The 15,873-nt window shown below is 49.4% G+C and overlaps 1 protein-coding gene across 1 annotated transcript; it reads right to left on the bottom strand.

The window, feature by feature from the left end:
* Window positions 1-4,253: 4,253 nt before the first annotated feature.
* LOC135565156 (sodium/hydrogen exchanger 5-like) lies at window positions 4,254-12,738 on the bottom strand. The gene is made up of 4 exons (XM_065011215.1): window positions 12,730-12,738; window positions 6,146-6,237; window positions 5,529-5,655; window positions 4,254-4,478 (listed from the first exon to the last, which is right to left on the bottom strand). Exons 1-4 carry the CDS (start codon window positions 12,736-12,738, stop codon window positions 4,254-4,256), a joined length of 453 nt encoding a protein of 150 aa, XP_064867287.1.
* Between the last annotated feature and the right edge of the window lie 3,135 nt (window positions 12,739-15,873).

Below are 15,873 nucleotides of genomic sequence, written 5' to 3'. Positions count from 1 at the left end.
CCCGCAGGAAACCAGGCAGGACCCGCAGGAAACCAGACAGGACCCACAGGAAACCAGGCAGGACCCACAGGAAACCAGGCAGGACCCACAGGAAACCCGGCAGGACCCACAGGAAACCCGGCAGGACCCACAGGAAACCAGACAGGACCCACAGGAAACCAGGCAGGACCCACAGGAAACCAGGCAGGACCCGCAGGAAACCAGACAGGACCCACAGGAAACCAGACAGGACCCACAGGAAACCAGACAGGACCCACAGGAAACCCGGCAGGACCCACAGGAAACCCGGCAGGACCCACAGGAAACCAACACCATATGATTCATTCCAGAGGAGGCTGGTGGGAGGGAGCTATAGGACAGGCTCATTGTAATGGCTGGAACGGAATCAATGGAAACGGAGTCAAACATATTGTTTCCATGTGTTTGATTCAATTCCAGCCAATACCATAAGGCAATCCTCCTACAACTCCTCCCACTTCTGATTACTTCCTATTTCTCCCATCCGCAACAGAGAACGGTCCAATGCTCTGGCTATACCGTTGAAGACCCTGGCTATACCGTTGAAGGCCCTGGCTATACCGTTGAAGGCCCTGGCTATACCGTTGAAGAACCTGGCTATACTGTTGAAGGCCCGGGCTATACTGTTGAAGTCCCTGGCTATACTGTTGAAGGCCCTGGCTATACCGTTGAAGGCCCTGGCTATACCGTTGAAGTACCCTGGCTATACTGTTGAAGGCCTTGGCTATACTGTTGAAGGCCCTGGCTATACCGTTGAAGCCTGCTAACCCTAGGCCCTGCATACCGTTGAAGGCCCTGGCTATACCGTTGAAAGTGACCCTGGCTATACCGTTGAAGGCCCTGGCTATACCGTTGAAGGCCCTGGCTATACTGCTGATGCTGCTATTCGAAGGCCCTGGCTATACCGTTGAAGGCCCTGGCTATACCGTTGACTGCATGAGGCCCTGGCTATACCGTTGAAGGCCCTGACTATACTGTTGAAGGCCCTGGCTATACCGTGAGGCCTGGCTATAGGAGGCCCTGGTACGTGAAGGCCCTGGCTATACCGTTGAAGGCCCTGGCTATAACCCAGTACAGACAACCCAGCCCAGCCTGTCTAAAGCCCAGTACAGACAGCCCAGCCCACCCTGTCTAAAACCCAGTACAGACAACCCAGCCCAGCCCGTCTAAAACCCAGTACAGACAGCCCAGCCCAGCCCTGCCTAAAACCCAGTACAGAGCCCAGCCCACCCTGTCTAAAACCCAGTACAGACAACCCAGCCCAGCCCGTCTAAAACCCAGTACAGACAACCCAGCCCAGCCCTGCCTAAAACCCAGTACAGAGCCCAGCCCACCCTGTCTAAAACCCAGTACAGAGCCCAGCCCACCCTGCCTAAAACCCAGTACAGACAGCCCAGCCCACCCCGTCTAAAACCCAGTACAGAGCCCAGCCCAGCCTGCCTAAAACCCAGTACAGAGCCCAGCCCACCCTGTCTAAAACCCAGTACAGAGCCCAGCCCACCCTGCCTAAAACCCAGTACAGAGCCCAGCCCACCCTGCCTAAAACCCAGTACAGAGCCCAGCCCACCCTGCCTAAAACCCAGTACAGAGCCCAGCCCACCCTGTCTAAAACCCAGTACAGAGCCCAGCCCACCCTGCCTAAAACCCAGTACAGAGCCCAGCCCACCCTGCCTAAAACCCAGTATAGAGCCCAGCCCACCCTGCCTAAAACCCAGTACAGAGCCCAGCCCACCCTGCCTAAAACCCAGTACAGAGCCCAGCCCACCCTGTCTAAAACCCAGTACAGAGCCCAGCCCACCCTGCCTAAAACCCAGTACAGAGCCCAGCCCACCCTGTCTAAAACCCAGTACAGAGCCCAGCCCACCCTGTCTAAAACCCAGTACAGAGCCCAGCCCACCCTGTCTAAAACCCAGTCGATGTGTGACCTTAAGCGTTTGACCTCTGTAGGCTCAGGGACAAACAGCCCAGTCCAACCCAGCACAGCCAAGTCGTGGCCGAATCCCAGCCTCAATAGAAACACCAGGAAATGAATATAGGATGTTATGCACAGACTGTGAAGGGCAACCAACCCTGTCCAACATAGACAACCCAGCACAACACAATAAAGACCCAGCCCAGTTTAGCCTGCACTACATTAAGATATGGTGACATATGCTCAGATTAAAAGATCACTAGGTAGACTAGTGGTTAGAGTGGAGGGGCGGCAGGTAGACTAGTGGTTAGAGTGGAGGGACGGAGCGGCAGGTAGACTAGTGGTTAGAGTGGAGGGACGGCAGGTAGACTAGTGGTTAGAGTGGAGGGCGGCAGGTAGTCTAGTGGTTAGAGTGGAGGGGCGGAGCGGCAGGTGAGACTAGTGGTTAGAGTGGAGGGACGGCAGGTAGACTAGTGGTTAGAGTGGAGGCGGGCGGCAGGTAGGCTAGTGGTTAGAGTGGAGGGACGGCAGGTAGACTAGTGGTTAGAGTGGAGGGCGGCAGGTAGTCTAGTGGTTAGAGTGGAGGGGCGGAGCGGCAGGTAGACTAGTGGTTAGAGTGGAGGGACGGCAGGTAGACTAGTGGTTAGAGTGGAGGGGCGGGGCGGCAGGTAGACTAGTGGTTAGAGTGGAGGGACGGCAGGTAGACTAGTGGTTAGAGTGGAGGGCGGCAGGTAGTCTAGTGGTTAGAGTGGAGGGCGGAGCGGCAGGTAGACTAGTGGTTAGAGTGGAGGGACGGCGGCGGCAGGTAGACTAGTGGTTAGAGTGGAGGAGCGGCAGGTAGTCTAGTGGTTAGAGTGGAGGGCGGAGCGGCAGGTAGACTAGTGGTTAGAGTGGAGGGACGGCAGGTAGACTAGTGGTTAGAGTGGAGGGACGGCAGGTAGACTAGTGGTTAGAGTGGAGGGACGGCAGGTAGTCTAGTGGTTAGAGTGGAGGGGCGGCAGGTAGACTAGTGGTTAGAGTAGAGGGGCGGGGCGGCAGGTAGACTAGTGGTTAGAGTGGAGGGGCGGCAGGTAGACTAGTGGTTAGAGTGGAGGGACGGCAGGTAGACTAGTGGTTAGAGTGGAGGGACGGCAGGTAGTCTAGTGGTTAGAGTGGAGGGGCAGCAGGTAGACTAGTGGTTAGAGTAGAGGCGGGGCGGCAGGTAGACTAGTGGTTAGAGTGGAGGGCGGCAGGTAGACTAGTGGTTAGAGTGGAGGGGCGGGCGGCAGGTAGACTAGTGGTTAGAGTAGAGGCGGGGCGGCAGGGTAGACTAGTGGTTAGAGTGGAGGGCGGCAGATAGACTAGTGGTTAGAGTGGAGGGCGGCAGGTAGACTAGTGGTTAGAGTGGAGGGACGGCAGGTAGACTAGTGGTTAGAGTGGAGGGACGGCAGGTAGACTAGTGGTTAGAGTGGAGGGACGGCAGGTAGACTAGTGGTTAGAGTGGAAGGGACGGCAGGTAGACTAGTGGTTAGAGTAGAGGGCGGGGCGGCAGGTAGACTAGTGGTTAGAGTAGAGGCGGGGCGGCAGGTAGACTAGTGGTTAGAGTGGAGGGGCGGGGCGGCAGGTAGACTAGTGGTTAGGGCGTTGGACGAGCGGGCCAGCAGGTAGCCTAGTGGTTAGAGCGTTGGACTAGTAACCAGCAGGTAGCCTAGTGGTTAGAGAGTTGGACTAGTAACCAGCAGGTAGTCTAGTGGTTAGAGTGTTGGACTAGTAACGAGCAGGTAGCCTAGTGGTTAGAGCGTTGGGCCAGTAACCAGCAGGTAGTCTAGTGGTTAGAGCATTGGACTAGTAACCAGCAGGTAGACTAGTGGTTAGAGCATTGGACTAGTAACCAGCAGGTAGTCTAGTGGTTAGGGCGTTGGACTAGTAACCAGCAGGTAGTCTAGTGGTTAGAGTGTTGGACTAGTAACCAGCAGGTAGACTAGTGGTTAGAGTGTTGGGTCAGTAGCCAGCAGGTAGTCTAGTGGTTAGAGCGTTGGGTCAGTAACCAGCAGGTAGTCTAGTGGTTAGAGCGTTGGACTAGTAACAGGCAGTTAACCCACTGTTCCCAGGCCGTCATTGAAAATAAGAATGTGTTCTTAACTGACTTGCCTAGTAAAATAAAGGTTAAATAAAAAAAAATACAAATGTAAATATTGATTTGGTCCCAAGAGGTTAAACCTTTCTCTAATCCAATCATTTCTTTTAGAGATGCTAATGTATCCCCCTATCCTGGCTCCCTGCTGAAGTTACACAGAGATAATAACATCCAATCATTTATTTTAGAGATGCTAAAGTCTCCCCCCTATCCTGGCTCCCTGCTGAAGTTACACAGAGATAATAACATCCAATCATTTCTTTTAGGGTTCCCTGCCTTTTTCTGGCTGCGGTCCTTCTTGTGGCTGTGGCGTTTGTGTCGGGTGGTCTTGAACGTCTCCATGCGACTCTTCATATTTCTCTGGAAGATCTCTCTGTCCTGACGCTCGTGGTCCCCTACTGTCATGAAGTGTCTGCTGTAGTGGGACTGGTACTATGGAGGGGGGAGAGAGAGAGGAGGAGAGAGAGAGAGAGAGAGAGGAGGGGAGAGAGAGAGAGGAGGAGAGAGAGAGAGAGAGAGAGAGAGAGAGAGAGAGAGAGAGAGAGGAGAGAGAGGAGAGAGAGAGAGAGAGAGAGAGAGAGAGAGAGAGAGAGGAGAGAGAGAGGGAGGAGAGAGAGAGAGAGAGAGAGAGAGAGAGAGAGAGAGAGAGAGGAGGAGAGAGAGAGGAGAGAGAGAGAGAGAGAGAGGAGAGAGAGAGAGAGAGAGAGAGAGCAGAGAGAGAGAGAGAGAGAGAGAGAGAGAGAGAGAGAGAGAGAGAGAGAGAGGAGGGGAGAGCAAGTCATATTGTAGTTATACAATGCAGATCTCTCTGTCCTGATGCTAGTGGTCCCCCACTGGTACTATGGGGGGAGTTATATGATTGGTCCCAGAGAGGAGAGGAGAGGGAGGAGAGGAGATAAGAGGACAGGGAGGAGAGGAGATAAGAGGACAGGGAGGAGAGGAGATAAGAGGACAGGGAGGAGAGGAGATAAGAGGACAGGGAGGAGAGGAGATAGGCAGGAGAGAGCAGAGGAGGAGAGGAGATAAGAGGACAGGGAGGAGAGTAGATAAGAAGACAGGGAGGAGAGGACAGGGAGGAGAGGAGATAAGAGGACAGGGAGGAGAGGAGATAAGAAGACAGGGAGGAGAGGACAGGGAGGAGAGAGGACAGGACAGGGAGGAGAGGAGATAAGAGGACAGGGAGGAGAGAGAGATAAGAGGAGAGGGAGGAGAGGAGATAAGAGGAGAGGAGGAGAGGAGATAAGAGGAGGAGGAGAGGAGATAAGAGGACAGGGAGGAGAGGAGACAAGAGGACAGGGAGGAGAGGAGATAAGAGGACAGGGAGGAGAGGAGATACGAGGACAGGGAGGAGAGGAGTTCAGAAGACAAGAGATAAGAGGACAGGACAGGGAGGAGGGAGTTAAGAGGACAGGAGATAAGAGGATAGGGAGGAGAGGAGTTAAGACACTGTCTGTCTGTGTGACAGTGCTGACACGGACGTACCCGTCTCCTGGGCTTGTACAGGTTCCCAGCCAGGAAGTGATGCGTTTCTGACTCCTCCTCCACCTTGGCTCCCGGCACGTTGTCAATCACCTGGAGGTCCAGACAGACCCCACTACCGTTCTCTCTGCTGTAGGGTTAGAGTAAAGACTGTTAGCAGTGGTTGGGGTGGGACCCCACAGGGGAGCTCATAAAGACTGGGTATTGTTTGGGAAAGCACGGTCACACCCAGTGACCCAGTGCCATTAATAGACAGCTGCAGATATGACATTGAACACGGTCACACCCAGTGCTATTAATAAATACACACACACACACACACCAAACACACACCAAACACACACTCACACCAAACACACACACACACACACACCAAACACACGCACACACACCAAACACACACACCAAACACACACACACACACCAAACACACACACCAAACACACACACACACACACACACACACACACACACACACACACACACACACACACACACACACACACACACACACACACACACACACACACACACACACACAACAAACAGACAACAAACAGACAACAGACACACAACAGACACACACACCAAACACACACACACAGAGAGACTTAACTCACAGGTAGTTGGTGACATTGGTGACCTCTGGGAAAGATGCCCTGGAGGCCATGGAGGGCAGAGAGAGCCTGGCAGAGGTTAGCACGTTGCCACCCTGTTCAGGAGACACACACAGGGGTTAAAGATCAGGGGTCAACTCATCCTTAAAACACCTCACATTGTCTGAAACGGTTTTAGAAAATGGTGAGTCTGGACTAAAGTGGACGGTCAAAATGTAATGGATCACAAAACAGGTCTGGGTGGAGTTAAACACCTCCTAGGAAACAGTCTGGGTGGAGTTAAACACCTCCTAGGAAACAGTCTGGGTGGAGTTAGTTAAACACCTCCTAGGAAACAGTCTGGGTGGAGTTAAACACCTCCTAGGAAACAGTCTGGGTGGAGTTAAACACCTCCTAGGAAACAGTCTGGGTGGAGTTAAACACCACCTAGGAAACAGTCTGGGTGGAGTTAAACACCTCCTAGGAAACAGTCTGGGTGGAGTTAGTTAAACACCTCCTAGGAAACAGTCTGGGTGGAGTTAGTTAAACACCTCCTAGGAAACAGTCTGGGTGGAGTTAGTTAAACACCTCCTATGAGACAGTCTGGGTGGAGTTAGTTAAACACCTCCTAGGAGACAGTCTGGGTGGAGTTAGTTAAACACCTCCTAGGAGACAGTCTGGGTGGAGTTAAACCTCCTAGGAGACAGTCTGGGTGGAGTTAGTTAAACACCTCCTAGGAAACAGTCTGGGTGGAGTTAGTTAAACACCTCCTAGGAAACAGTCTGGGTGGAGTTAAACACCTCCTAGGAAACAGTCTGGGTGGAGTTAGTTAAACACCTCCTAGGAAACAGTCTGGGTGGAGTTAGTTAAACACCTCCTAGGAGACAGTCTGGGTGGAGTTAAACACCTCCTAGGAAACAGTCTGGGTGGAGTTAAACACCTCCTAGGAGACAGTCTGGGTGGAGTTAGTTAAACACCTCATAGGAGACAGTCTGGGTGGAGTTAGTTAAACACCTCCTAGGAAACAGTCTGGGTGGAGTTAAACACCTCCTAGGAGACAGTCTGGGTGGAGTTAGTTAAACACCTCCTAGGAAACAGTCTGGGTGGAGTTAAACACCTCCTAGGAAACAGTCTGGGTGGAGTTAGTTAAACACCTCCTAGGAAACAGTCTGGGTGGAGTTAAACACCTCCTAGGAAACAGTCTGGGTGGAGTTAAACACCTCCTAGGAAACAGTCTGGGTGGAGTTAAACACCTCCTAGGAAACAGTCTGGGTGGAGTTAAACACCTCCTAGGAGACAGTCTGGGTGGAGTTAGTTAAACACCTCCTAGGAAACAGTCTGGGTGGAGTTAAACACCTCCTAGGAAACAGTCTGGGTGGAGTTAAACACCTCCTAGGAAACAGTCTGGGTGGAGTTAAACACCTCCTAGGAGACAGTCTGGGTGGAGTTAGTTAAACACCTCCTAGGAGACAGTCTGGGTGGAGTTAAACACCTCCTAGGAAACAGTCTGGGTGGAGTTAAACACCTCCTAGGAGACAGTCTGGGTGGAGTTAAACACCTCCTAGGAGACAGTCTGGGTGGAGTTAAACACCTCCTAGGAAACAGTCTGGGTGGAGTTAGTTAAACACCTCCTAGGAGACAGTCTGGGTGGAGTTAAACACCTCCTAGGAAACAGTCTGGGTGGAGTTAAACACCTCCTAGGAAACAGTCTGGGTGGAGTTAAACACCTCCTAGGAAACAGTCTGGGTGGAGTTAGTTAAACACCTCCTAGGAGACAGTCTGGGTGGAGTTAAACACCTCCTAGGAAACAGTCTGGGTGGAGTTAAACACCTCCTAGGAAACAGTCTGGGTGGAGTTAGTTAAACACCTCCTAGGAAACAGTCTGGGTGGAGAGTTAAACACCTCCTAGGAGACAGTCTGGGTGGAGTTAAACACTCTCTAGAAACAGTCTGGGTGAGTTAGTTAAACACCTCCTAGGAAACAGTTTGGGTGGAGTTAGTTAAACACCACCTAGGAGACAGTCTGGGTGGAGTTAAACACCTCATACTATAGACATCTCTCCTACAGACTATATGACAATACTACCGACCGACCGAACAAACAAACAAACAAACAAAACAGACAAACAAACTAACAAACAAACAAACAAACAAACTGTGTGTGGAACTACTGAGACATCTCTACAGAGTATAGGATAAGACTACCTACCTACTGGAGACATCTCTCCTACAGAGTGTAGGATAAGACTACCTACCTACTGGAGACATCTCTCCTACCTAACAAACAAACAGACTAACTAACTACTGGAGACATCTCCTACAGAGTGTAGGATAAGATCATTTCCTACCTACTGAGACATCTCTCCTACAGAGTATAGGATAAGACTACCTACCTACTGGAGACATCTCTACTACAAGGAGATAAGACTACCTACCTACTGGAGACATCTCTCCTACAGAGTGTAGGATAAGACTACCTACCTACTGGAGACATCTCTCCTACAGAGTATAGGATAAGACTACCTACCTACTGGAGACATCTCTCCTACAGAGTGTAGGATAAGACTACCTACCTACTGGAGACATCTCTCCTACAGAGTATAGATAGACTACCTACCTACTGGAGACATCTCTCCTACAGAGTGTAGGATAAGACTACCTACCTACTGGAGACATCTCTCCTACAGAGTGTAGGATAAGACTACCTACCTACTGGAGACATCTCTCCTACAGAGTGTAGGATAAGACTACCTACCTACTGGAGACATCTCTCCTACAGAGTATAGGATAAGACTACCTACCTACTGGAGACATCTCTCCTACAGAGTGTAGGATAAGACTACCTACCTACTGGAGACATCTCTCCTACAGAGTGTAGGATAAGACTACCTACCTACCTAACAAACAGACTAACTAACTACTGGAGACATCTCTCCTACAGAGTAGGATAAGACTACCTACCTACCTAACAAACAGACTAACTAACTACTGGAGACATCTCTCCTACAGAGTGTAGGATAAGACTACCTACCTACCTAACAAACAGACTAACTAACTACTGGAGACATCTCTCCTACAGAGTGTAGGATAAGACTACCTACCTACTGGAGACATCTCTCCTATAGGATAAGACTACCTACCTACTGGAGACATCTCTCCTACAGGATAAGACTACCTACCTACTGGAGACATCTCTCCTATAGGATAAGACTACCTACCTACTGGAGACATCTCTCCTATAGGATAAGACTACCTACCTACTGGAGACATCTCTCCTATAGGATAAGACTACCTACCTACTGGAGACATCTCTCCTACAGGATAAGACTACCTACCTACTGGAGACATCTCTCCTACAGGATAAGACTACCTAACTACTGGAGACATCTCTCCTACAGAGTGTAGGATAAGACTACCTACCTACTGGAGACATCTCTCCTACAGAGTGTAGGATAAGACTACCTACCTACTGGAGACATCTCTCCTACAGAGTGTAGGATAAGACTACCTACCTACTGGAGACATCTCTCCTATAGGATAAGAATACCTACCTACTGGAGACATCTCTCCTACAGAGTATAGGATAAGACTACCTACCTAACAAACAGACTAACTAACTACTGGAGACATCTCTCCTACAGAGTATAGGATAAGACTACCTACCTAACAAACAGACTAACTAACTACTGGAGACATCTCTCCTACAGAGTGTAGGATAAGACTACCTACCGACCTAACAAACAGACTAACTAACTACTGGAGACATCTCTCCTATAGGATAAGACTACCTAACTACTGGAGACATCTCTCCTACAGAGTGTAGGATAAGACTACCTACCTACTGGAGACATCTCTCCTACAGAGTGTAGGATAAGACTACCTACCTCAACTACTGAGACATCTCTCCTACAGAGTATAGGATAAGACTACCTACCGACCTAACAAACAGACTAACTAACTAACTACTGGAGACATCTCTCCTATAGGATAAGACTACCTAACTACCTAACAAACAGACTAACTAACTACTGGAGACATCTCTCCTACAGAGTGTAGGATAAGACTACCTACCGACCTAACAAACAGACTAACTTAACTACTGGAGACATCTCCTCCTATAGATAAGACTACCTAACTACCTAACAAACAGACTAACTAACTACTGAGACATCTCTCCTACAGAGTGCAGGATAAGACTACTCACGACCTAACAAACAGACTAATCCAACTACTGAGACATCTCTCCTACAGGAGGCAGAGGATAAGACTACCTACCTACTGGAGACATCTCCTACAGAGTATAGATAAGATCATCTACCTACTGAGACATCTCTCCTACAGAGTGTAGGATAAGACTACCTACTCACTCATCTACAGGATAAGACATCTCTCCTGTAGGATAAGACTACCCACCTACCTAACAAAACAGAGACTAACTAACTACTGGAGACATCTCCTATAGGATAAGACTACCTACCTACCTAACAAACAGACTAACTAACTACTGAGACATCTCTCCTACAGAGTGTATAAGACTACCTACCTACTGGAGACATCTCTCCTACAGGATAAGACTACCTACCTACTGAGACATCTCTCCTACAGGATAAGACTACCTACTGGAGACATCTCTCCTATAGGATAAGACTACCTACCTACTGGAGACATCTCTCCTAGAGTGCAGGATGAGATTTACCTACCTACTGGAGACATCTCTCCTACAGACTATAAGACATCTCCTGTGGATAAGACTACCTACCTACTGGAGACATCTACTGTAGAGACTACCTCCTACCTAACAAACAGACTACCTAACTACTGAGACATCTCTCCTACAGAGTGTAGGATAAGACTACCTACCTAATGCAACAAACAGACTAACTAACTACTGGAGACATCTCTCCTACAGAGTATAGATAAGACTACCTACCTACCTACAAACAGACTAACTGGACATCTCCCAGACATCTCTCCTACAGAGTGTAGAGGATAAGACTACCTACCTAACAAACAGACTAACTAACTACTGGAGACATCTCTCCTACAGGATAAGACTACCTAACTACTGGAGACATCTCTCCTACAGGATAAGACACCTACCTACTGGAGACATCTCTCCTACAGAGATAGGATAAGACTACCTACCTACTGGAGACATCTCTCCTATAGGATAAGACTACCTACTGAGACATCTCTCCTAGTAGGATAAGACTACCTACCTAATGGAGACATCTCTCCTATGTAGGATAAGACTACTACCTACTGGAGACATCTCTCCTGCAGAGCAGGATAAGACCACTACCTACCTAACAAACAGACATCTCTCCTACAGGATAAGACTACCTACCTACTGGAGACATCTCTCCTATAGGATAAGACATAACAAACTACTGGAGACATCTCTCAGAGTGTGTGGTGTGATAAGACTACAGGATAAGACTAACTAACTAACTACTGAGACATCTCTCCTAGAGATAGGATAAGACTACCTACCTACTGGAGACATCTCTCCTATAGGATAAGACTACCTACCTACTGACTAACTAACTACTGAGACATCTCTCCTGTAGGATAAGACTACCTACCCTAACCTACTGGAGACATCTCTCCCATAGAGAGTAGGGACAGGATAAGACTAACCTACCTACTGGAGACATCTCTCCTACAGAGTGTATAAGACTACCTACCTAACAAACAGGAGACATCTCTCCTACAGAGATAAGACTACCTACCTACTGGAAGACATCTCTCCTATAGGATAAGACTACCTACCTACCTGACTAACTAACTAATGGAGACATCTCTCCACAGAGTGTAGGATAAGACTACCTACCTACCTAACAAACAGACTAAACTAACTACTGGAGACATCTCCTAGAGATAGGATAAGACTATCTAACTCATCTGTAGGATAAGACTACCTACCTACTAACAAAAAACAGACTAACTAACTACTGGAGACATCTCTCCTGTACAGAGTATAGGATAAGACTGGAACAAAACAGACATCTCTGGAGACATCTACAGAGCATAGGATAAGACTACCTACCAAACAGACAACTAACTACTGAGACATCTCCACAGAGTATAGGATAAGACTACCTACCCACCTAACAAACAGACTAACTAACTACTGGAGACATCTCTCCTACAGGTAAGCACTACCTACCTACCTAACAAACAGACTAATCCAACTACTGAGACATCTCTCCTACAGGATAAGACTACCTACCTACTGGAGACATCTCTCATCTCTCCCACAGGATAAGACATCTCTGGAGTCATCTATAGGATAAGACTACCTACCTCACTGGAGACATCTCTCCTATAGGATAAGACTACCTACCTACTGAGACATCTCTCCTATAGGATAAGACTACCTACCTACTGGAGACATCTCTCCTACAGGATAAGACTAAGAGACATTCTCCACAGGATAAGACTACCTACCTAATGGAGGACAACCTACTGGAGACAATTTCCATAGGATAAGACTGGCTTCCACCTACTGGAGACATCTCTGGAGACATACCTACTGGAGACATCCTCCTACAGGATAAGACTACCTACCTACTGGAGACATCTCTCCCATAGGATAAGACTACCTACCTGAGACATCTCCCATAGGATAAGACTACCTACCTAATGAGACATCTCCTATAGGATAAGACTACTCCACCTACTGGAGACATCTCTCCTCTCTCCCACAGGATAAGACTACTACCTACTGGAGACATCTCTCCTACAGGATAAGACTACCTACCTACTGGAGACATCTCTCCTACAGGATAAGACTACCACCGACAAACTCACTGGAGACATCTCTCCTACAGGATAAGACTACCTACCTACTGGAGACATCTCTCCTATAGGATAAGACTACCTCCTACTGGATAAGACATCTCTGAGACATCTCCTAGGATAAGACTACAGGATAAGACTACCTACTGGAGACATCTCTCCTACAGGATAAGACATCTCTCTATAGATAAGACTACCTACCTACTGGAGACATCTATAGAATAAGACTACCTACCTACCACACGCCTATGAAACATTCCAGCCATGTAAGCTGATAGGACAGACCTACCCAATAGGTGGTAATATTAACAAAGAATTCCCCCCCGAAATACTTTCCTAAACCTCTCATATCTATTTCCCACACAGTCACGCGGTCTGATGTCATGCACCTTCGCCACTAAGGCTTTGTCCCTAACGGCACCCTATAAAAGTGTGACATTTTCTAAACAGAGCCCGATGGGCCCAAGTCAACAGTAGTGCACTACAGTATTTAGGGAGGCATTTAGGATGCAGACCCATCACTCACTGTGATGTCACCAGTAGAGATGGGATGTTTGATGGCGACTCAGGTCTCAGATTATGAGGTGGTGTTACGAGAGACAAAGAGATGAATTATTCTCTCTCTCTCTCTCTCTCTCTATTTTCTCTTTCTCTCTCTCTCTCTCTCTCTCTATTTTCTCTTTCTCTCTCTCTCTCTCTCTCTCTATTCCCTCTCTCTCTCTCTCTTTCTCTCCCTGTCTCTATTCTCTCTCTTTCTCTCCCTGTCTCTATTCTCTCTCTCTCTTCTCTCCCTGTCTCTATTCTCTCTCTCTCTCTCTCTCTCTCTCTCTCTCTCTCTCTCTCTTCTCTATCTCTCTCTGTCTCTATTCTCTCTCTCTATATATATATATATATTTCTCTATTCTCTCTATCTCTTTATTCTCTCTATTCTCTCTGTCTCTATTCTGTCTCTCTCTCTCTCTCTCTGTATATATGTATATATATTTCTATATCTTTCTATTCTCTCTCTCTCTCTCTCTACTTTGGGGAAACTTTACACATTCAGGTGTATTGTTGCTGCATCACTGCCATGTTGCTATTGAGGAGCAGTGCCATGCTGCTGTGAGTTGAGGAGCAGTGCCAGGCTGCTGTGAGTTGAGGAGCAGTGCCATGCTGCTGAGTTGAGGAGCAGTGCCATGCTGCTGTGAGTTGAGGAGCAGTGCCATGCTGCTGTGAGTTGAGGAGCAGTGCCATGCTGCTGTGAGTTGAGGAGCAGCGTGCTGCTGTGAGTTGAGGAGCAGTGCCATGCTGCTGCTGAGGGAGCAGTGTGAGTTGAGGAGCAGCGCCGTGCTGCTGTGAGTTGGGAGGAGCAGCGCCATGCTGCTGTGAGTTGAGTGCAGTGCCATGCTGCTGTGAGTTGAGGAGCAGTGCCATGCTGCTGTGAGTTGAGGAGCAGTGCCGTGCTGCTGTGAGTTGAGGAGCAGTGCCATGCTGCTGTGAGTTGAGGAGCAGTGCCATGCTGCTGTGAGTTGCTGCATCACTGCCATGCTGCTGTGAGTTGAGGAGCAGTGCCATGCTGCTGTGAGTTGAGGAGCAGTGCCATGCTGCTGTGAGTTGAGGAGTAGTGCCATGCTGCTGTGAGTTGAGGAGCAGTGCCGTGCTGCTGAGTTGAGGAGCAGTGCCGTGCTGTGAGTTGAGGAGCAGTGCCATGCTGCTGTGAGTTGAGGGGAGCACTGCCATGCTGCTGTGAGTTGAGGAGCAGTGCCATGCTGCTGTGAGTTGAGGGAGCAGTGCCATGCTGCTGTGAGTTGAGGAGCAGTGCCATGCTGCTGTGAGTTGAGGAGCAGTGCCATGCTGCTGTGAGTTGAGGAGCAGTGCCATGCTGCTGTGAGTTGAGGAGCAGTGCCATGCTGCTGTGAGTTGAGGAGCAGTGCCATGCTGCTGTGAGTTGAGGAGCACTGCCATGCTGCTGTGAGTTGAGGAGCAGTGCCATGCTGCTGTGAGTTGAGGAGCAGTGCCATGCTGCTGTGAGTTGAGGAGCAGTGCCATGCTGCTGTGAGTTGGTGCATCACTGCCATGCTGCTGTGAGTTGAGGAGAAAAAGCAGCTGCTGTGAGTTGAGGAGCAGTGCTGTGTTGCTGTGAGTTGGTGGATCACTGCCATGCTGCTGTGAGTTGAGGAGCAGTGCCATGCTGCTGTGAGTTGAGGAGCAACGCCATCTAGTGGTCGTAGTTGAGGACAGCACAACTGTGCACCGACAAAACCATGCTGCTGTGAGTTGAGCCAGCCAGTGTTCTCCTCCCCTCCCTGAGTTGAGGAGCAGTGCTCGTGCTGCTGTGAGTTGAGGGAGCACCTCTCCTCCTCCCTGGCCCTGTGAGTTTACTCCTCCCTCCCCTCCTCCCGTCTATAACACTGATGGCATCTCTAATATTGTGGTCTGATAGACCTCCTCCCCCGAGCCACCACCCTCTCCCTCCATCCCTCCCTCCACTGGACAATAACCATGGCAACATTGATTTTCTGAGACCTCCCATCCCTCCTCTCCCTCCCCCCCCCTCCCTCCATCCCTCTCCTCTCCTCTCTCCTCTCTATAAACTCCTCTAATATTGATTTTCCCTCCCACAGCTCCCCTCCCTCCCTCCCTCCCCCTCCCTGGTCTATAACACTGATGGCATCTCTAATATTGATTTTCTGATAGACCTCCCTCCCCCCGCCCTCCCTCCCACCCACCCTCCCCCTCCATCCCCTCCCACCCACCCTCCCTCTCCTTCATACCTGGTCTATAACACTGATGGCGTTCTAATATTGATTTTCTGATAGACCTCCCACAGCTCCCTCCCCCTCCCTCCCACCCACCCTCCCTCCATCCCTCCCTCCCTCCTTCATACCTGGTCTATAACACTGATGGCATCTCTAATATTGAAAGGTTTTCTGACAGACCTCCCACAGCTCGTTTTCCCTCCCTCCTCCTAAC

The sequence above is a fragment of the Oncorhynchus nerka genome, linkage group LG27 (genome assembly GCF_034236695.1).
Source record: "Oncorhynchus nerka isolate Pitt River linkage group LG27, Oner_Uvic_2.0, whole genome shotgun sequence".
NCBI lineage: Eukaryota > Metazoa > Chordata > Actinopteri > Salmoniformes > Salmonidae > Oncorhynchus > Oncorhynchus nerka.
The sequence above is the reverse complement of the archived record's forward strand: the minus strand, read 5'-3'. Positions and strand labels throughout refer to the sequence as shown.

Coding starts and splice junctions, on each gene's coding strand:
- LOC135565156 (XM_065011215.1), bottom strand. Junction 5,656..6,145: donor ACCAATGTCACCAACTACCT/GTGAGTTAAGTC, acceptor CTAACCCTACAG/CAGAGAGAACGGTAGTGGGG. Junction 4,479..5,528: donor TGTACAAGCCCAGGAGACGG/GTACGTCCGTGT, acceptor CCCCCTCCATAG/TACCAGTCCCACTACAGCAG.